Genomic DNA, 6,972 nt, shown 5'->3' with positions numbered 1-6,972 from the left:
CATAACTACTTTAGGTAAATTCAGATCTTGTGTTTCTACATGAAACAGTTTTGATATCTTTTGTTTCTAGGACATTGTGAATGTTATGACATAAGGGAAATATTACCATAAAAGAACAAAATTAATGTATTCTACTTTTCATATAATAGTATAACCAACCTAGAAATCAGAATAAGGAGAGTACAAAAACTACAAAACCACTTGGACTCCAACAGGAAACTTTGGAGAGCCTCGTCAATCATTGAAAAGATCAGGAAGTAACTTGAAAGTTCCTAGAATTAAATTCGTGAACACACAACTTTCACAAATTTTAACAAACACACAAATGCACTGCTGAGAGAAAATTCTCAGATGAACATTGCACAAGAAAAACTGATGAATCATGAATTAATTATGAGATTTCTGTTAGGCAGACAGGGAAGTGCTCACCACAGTGGCCTGAATTGAGAATATTGAAGAATAAGTAGTATCTGAAATTCATCAAGTCTTTTAATGGGAAGGTCTGGATGAAATTGTTTGAGGCAACCAAGGCTGAGAGAGTCCTTTCTGGAGTTGATATAGTATTCAACACTAACTAGGGTTTTTTGTTTGTTTGCTTGTTTTGTTTTGTTTTTTGTTGTTCTTTTGTTTTTTGTTGTTGTTTTGTTTTGTTTTTGGTGGCTTCCTCGGGCACTAGTGTTGCAGCATCCAGTTTTGACATCATGGCTATCCAGTTTGTTGCATGGCTTAATTCCTTTGTCTTAGTTAGGCTCTTATTGCTAAAATCAAACAACTGGACCATCAGCAACTTAGAGAACAGGAGGTTTATTTCATCTTACAATTTTTAATTAGTACATCATCCAGATGAGTCAGGGAATGAAGTCAAAACAAGAATCTGGAAATAAGAATTGATGCAGAACGTCATGGAGGACTGCTGCTTAGTGGCTTATTCAATCATAGTTTGCTCTGTCTGCACCCAGGTCCACCAGTCAAGAGATGATAGCACCCATAAAGTAATGGATCTTCCCACATCAATTAATCAAGAAAATAAACAAGTTTGGCCACACTTAATCTGTTCAACCCATTTTCTCAAAGGAGGAACCCTCTTCCTAAATAACTCTAGGTTGTGTCGAATTGACATAAAACTCACCAGCATAATTTTTCAATTATGGAATCCAGGAGCATCAGGAGCATATCTAAGAGCTATTATTTAATGAGTCAAAATCTCCCACCACCTAATAGCTTATTTAAAAGCATTTTTGCATTAAGGACTTACTGCTAACTTGGAGCCTATATAAAACTGATCTAATTTTGTTTCAACCCTACCTGAAGGCATAAAGACAGCTACATCTCTTATATGTCTCAACATGACAGATTTTTATTGTGAAATTGTCATGTATATATTTTCAGTTTGTTTTTAGAGATGACACCGAATGAACTAAGCTTTCTTTTCCAGATCTTCTGAACGTTATCATTGAGAGAATTATCTGTGTTCATGTCAATGTTCTTCATGAAACTTATGCTGTTTGTGTGTTTATCAGCTGTGATTTATGAGTGATGTCGAGTGTTTGCCCTCTCTATTCCTAAATGAATGCTTCCATAATGAAGTCTCTCTGCATTTGCTTTTATATGTTCTTTATACAACTTAAGATATAGTACCCAAGTAAAGGCTTTTAAGAAAATGAATTGCAAGAAAGTAGTCTCAAGCATCTTAGCCTATGTGCTTTGCTTTGTGAACTTGAAGGAAGTGCCAATGAACTTTGAGAGTTTTGAAGAACTTTATATGTGAAGCCTCTCCAACTAATTGACCACAAGATTTTTTTTATAAAATTGAAGAACGTGGATAACACTGTCAAAATACCTACACTTATTTCTCTCCAACCAACTCCACATGTGAAAATCTATCCCTATGACAACAGTTGATACATATATTCACCTATATTCATGTTAGAAGACCTTGAAATTGTGTTCTGATTATATAGAGACTAAAATATATATCACTGAAGGCAACTAATCCATGAGAAACAGGTCTTCAATCTTGACTTGTTCAGAGTAAGACATGTATTCTAATTTTCAAAATCCATGTCCAGAATGTGACTTGACAGCCTAGAATTTTCTCATATTAAAGACCTAACTGTGCAGCAGCAGTGATTACAATGCAGGTTCCCCGAAGATTTTGCTCTTGGTCACTCTCATGCCTGATGATAATTGTTCTGTTGGGAATATAGGGACCTCCAGGTCCCAGTTTGAGCTGATATAATTTTCTTCTTCAGTGACACACTTCAATATCCCCTGGCTCTGGGCAAAGCACTCACATCTGATATTTGGCCTTGGATTCTAAGATTCATTTCCAGAATATCTTACTTCTGGAACTCATTACCTTCTCAGACTAGGGAAATAATTGAAAGAATGAGCTTACAAAAATTTCAGAAGTGAGGATATAATAGCGCTACATTTTTTCTTTTCCTTATCTCTCTGTACCTCAAACTCTCTAGCTGAGAAAATATTATTTTTATCAACTGCCAAGTCATTTTTAAATGATTCAGTTAATAATTCACGTGGCTTTTATCATGGTAAGCATTCAAAGTATTTTTGAATGATATAGTAAGCTAGATTTCAATATAAAATTGGATTTAAAATAATTCATATTTTACAGTTACCTTAAACTTGAAGAACAAACATTAAACAATAGGAAAAAAAGCAAAGATAGATAAGCAAAACGAGACCACTTTTATATTTGGAAGGATTTCCCTATGACTTAGATCTCTTAAATTCTTTACAAGTTTACAGTTTTCTGAAGAACTAAAAATGTGAAGTTCTTTCTGATACAACGATAGTGTTGATATGCATGTGGTACTGAGAAGACAGTCTATGCTTCTCTGCATTCATGTACAGGTATGGTAACTATTTCTGTTCCCTTGACTGTGAATCATTGTAGTTTTGGAAAATACACAGAATTAAAAACATGACTTTCATATTAAATACTTACATTTACAATATGAGTAAACTAAGATATTCATGCCTTCTACTTCCTTAACAGTGATGAATTAAATAAATATATTTGGACAGGATGACCATATCTGAAGAAAAACTTTAAAATACAATATATCACTGCCCTAACATGTCTGAGAAATTTTATTTTACAATATTATAATATTAAAATATGGATTCACACAATTCCTAAGGACATTCAAATACCTTGACTAAACAATATGGAGAGCACAAAGTTAGGGAATGAACACATGTCTTTTTAAATAAATATGTATGGATGGAATAGAAAAATCCAGGGATAGATTTTATGTGTGGATTCTGTTGGAAAGAAATTATAATAGCAATTTTGATAGTGTTAACCACATTCTTCAATTTTTATAAATTGAATTGAAAATTTCAATTTGTAAGTTTATTTTTTTCAATAAATGTTAATATATTGCATATATATGTTAGCTTTGAATTAGATGATTTAAGAAACATTATTTTACCACACCAAATATTTAAAAGAAGCTTTAAACAACATTTTCAGGTTAAGAGAGGAATGTAGGGAGAATAAGAATTTAATAATATAGCAAAAATATCAACTTATTAAAGTACATTCACGTCTATTTTGTTGCTTAAAAATAGTCACTCGATTTAGGTCATAAGAAATAGATTTTAAAAGATTATACTCACTAAGCACTCCCTTCTTCTTTTAGGACATTTGATCTGCTCTGTGAAATGGGCTTATGCACAAATTTACATGGTTACAAACAAAGCAGCTGAGGGTTTCAGGAGGAGTGTTCAGGAAAGTGCTGCTTGGAAGATGTTCAACTGGAAATAGGTATTGACATGTAGACAGAAGTTGTTAGGTATAATTGAAATAGTATTAGAAAAAGACACAGGATAAATAAAGAAGTTAAAACTCGATTTAGTAAGAAGTAACACAGTTGGGATATCATTCTTAAAACAGAAAGGAAGATGAAAATTGTACATAACCTTGAATAAATTGATAGTATGTGAAGTTAATATTTTTAGAAATAATTTTATGTTGATAATATCCTATTATTATATTATTCTTATGGCCACAAGAGGTCAAGTAATGAAGAGTTATAGCCAAAAGATAAGTAATCTTCTATAAGGCTTCCTATTGAGATGAAAAATTGAGTTGTAGTTACTGTGACATAAAAATAAAATGCACAAGCCTAAAATAATTTTACAAGGCTCTAAAATTATACAAAACTAACAAGAGTAGTCTATCTTGACTGTTAAAAATATTCCAGACTGTCTTTTCCATATTGTAAGGAAAATTCTGGCTGAAAAACAATCCATGCATGATACCTAACACTCAAATCATTATGGTTGTGTACTTTGTTCTTAGCATGGTGTTTATACATTTATACATTTAGGTAGAGAGATAGAATAGCTTAAAAATACAGGTTCCAGGTAGAGAAGTATCATGTCCTTTTATTTTTTTCTCTACATAAATGCATCTTTGTTACTTTTCCTTCTGACACAATTGGATACCTACCAAGACCTTGTTTATATGTTTGCAATCTCTCTTTCTACCTTTTGCTGATAATTTTACAAGGGCTGTTGAGGAAGAAGAAGGTAAATTTCCTGAAAGAACAATTGATGCAACTTGGAAGAACTGAGCAACCATTGACTGTTGAGTAGTTTTCTACATGATCTGTTTTAGAGCTCAGAATCTTTCTGAAACATTTTTTTTCTTTACTTTTTGAGATTGTAATATAATTTCATCTTTTTCCCATTCTCTTTCCTTCCTCAATATCCTCCAATATACTCCTCTTGCTCTCTTCCCATTCCATGGCCTTTCTCATTAATTGTTACATGTACACATTTAAGAATGGGTGTGTGTGCATGTGTCTGTTCTGTTCAGTTTGTATAATGTTACTCTATGTGTTTTTAGGACTGACCATTTGGGATTGCTTTACCAATTGGTGTCCACTTACCAGGGTAAGACTACTTCGCTCACTCTCATTGTTTTTTGTAGTTCTATGTGTAGCTCTGTACCTTTAACAGTTCTCAGTGCATTCTGTATTCTTTGACTTTCCTCCTGGAAGGCTCTCTCTCTCTCTCTCTCTCTCTCTCTCTCTCTCTCTCTCTCTCTCTCTCTCCCTCTTCCTCCCTCCGTCCCTACCTCCCTCTCTCTCCTCTCTCCTGTTCTCTCATCCTCCTATTCTTCCTCCTCCTCCTTCCTTCTTTCTGTTTTTCCTTCTTCTCTCTGCTCTCTCCTCCTCCTCTTCCTCCTACTTCTTCCTCTCTTTCTCTCTCTCTCTCTCTCCCTCCCTCCCTTCCTCCCTCCCTCTCTCTCCCCTCTCCTCTCTCCTGTTCTTTCATCCTCCTATTCTTCCTCCTCCTCCTTCCTTCTTTCTGTTTTTCCTTCTTCTCTCTGCTCTCTCCTCCTCCTCTTCCCCCTACTTCTTCCTCTCTCTCTCTCTCTCTTCCTCCCTCCCTCCCTCTCTCTCCCCTCTCCTCTCTCCTGTTCTTTCTTCCTCCTATTCTTCCTCCTCCTCCTTCCTTCTTTCTGTTTTTCCTTCTCTCTGCTCTCTCCTCCTCTTCTTCCTCCTACTTCTTCCTCTCTCTCTCTCTCTCTCTCTCTCTCTCTCTCTCTCTCTCTCTCTTTCCTGTATAAAACATAACCCATCTTCCACCTTTAGGGTCCATGTCTCTCAAAAGAATTTCTGACCCCATTACATTCCTCCTTATCTAACATGTATTTCTGCACTTGTCACCCTCCTTTTTTCTGAAAAGAGTGATGACAATTAACAAGAGCTCGGGTGGTGATTTCATCCTGGTGGGCTTCTCTGATCAGCCACAACTTGAGAAGATCCTCTTTGTGCTGGTGCTGATCTCCTACCTCCTGACACTGGTAGGCAACACAGCGATCATCCTCGTTTCCTGTTTGGATTCTGCGCTCCAAACACCCATGTACTATTTCCTTACCAACCTCTCTTTCGTTGATATCTGCTTCTCCACCAGCATTGTTCCTCAGCTGCTGTGGAACCTCCATGGTCCAGCCAAGACAATTACTGCCACAGGCTGTGCTATACAGCTTTATGTGTCTCTGGCTCTGGGGTCCACTGAATGTGTCCTCCTCGCAGTTATGGCATTTGACCGCTATGCTGCTGTTTGCCGACCACTTCACTATGCTACAGTTATGCACCCACGGCTCTGCCAATCTCTTGCAGGAGTGGCGTGGCTGAGTGGAGTGGGCAACACTCTGATTCAGGGCACCATCACCCTTCGCCTGCCTCGCTGTGGGAACCACAAAATTTATCACTTCATCTGTGAAGTTCCTGCCATGATCAAGTTAGCGTGTGTAGACATTCATGCCAATGAAGTGCAGCTCTTCATGGCTTCCTTGGTGCTGCTCCTCCTTCCCCTGACACTCATCTTGGTATCTTATGGGTACATTGCCCAAGCACTGATGAGGTTAAGGTCAGCTCTAACCTGGGGTAAAGCTCTTGGAACCTGTGGATCTCACCTAATTGTAGTAGTACTATTTTATGGCACAAGCACTGCTGTCTATATTCATCCTAACAGCTCCTATGCACAGAGTCAGGGAAAGTTTATCACCCTTTTGTATACTGTGGTTATTCCTACTCTAAACCCCCTCATTTACACTTTAAGAAACAAAGATGTAAAAGGAGCTTTGAAGAGACTGGTAAGGAAAGATTCTAGCACTGGAAAGAAAATTCTTTCGAGGTAGAGACATAGTTCTCTCTGTCCTCACAATAATGAAGGTGTTGATCCACATGAATTATCCAGGGTCGCCTTGACATAGATGCTCCAAAACAAAACTCACAGGCCTCTCTGGAGTGCTACAAGCAAGGAAACCACTCCCCTAATTATCATAGTCAGAGATGTCCCATTTAGTCCTGACAATCAGTTTATCTAATGAACTTAAAGCAATATTTGCTGTTGTCAAGACTCCTGCAATTCTTTTCTTTTTAAGTTGTCACTCTTTTTTTAAGAATCCAGGTTCTTATTAGATTAAGT

General features: G+C 36.6%; 1 protein-coding gene across 1 annotated transcript; it reads left to right on the top strand.

Moving 5' to 3' along the window:
- Nucleotides 1-5,728: 5,728 nt before the first annotated feature.
- Nucleotides 5,729-6,682, top strand: Olfr117 (olfactory receptor 117). Its single transcript, NM_207155.2, has one exon. The coding sequence runs from the start codon at nucleotides 5,729-5,731 to the stop codon at nucleotides 6,680-6,682; it is 954 nt and encodes a 317-aa protein (NP_997038.2).
- Nucleotides 6,683-6,972: the final 290 nt, after the last annotated feature.

Source organism: Mus musculus, chromosome 17 (genome assembly GCF_000001635.26).
Source record: "Mus musculus strain C57BL/6J chromosome 17, GRCm38.p6 C57BL/6J".
In the NCBI taxonomy this organism is placed as follows: Eukaryota; Metazoa; Chordata; class Mammalia; order Rodentia; family Muridae; genus Mus; species Mus musculus.
The sequence above is the reverse complement of the archived record's forward strand: the minus strand, read 5'-3'. Positions and strand labels throughout refer to the sequence as shown.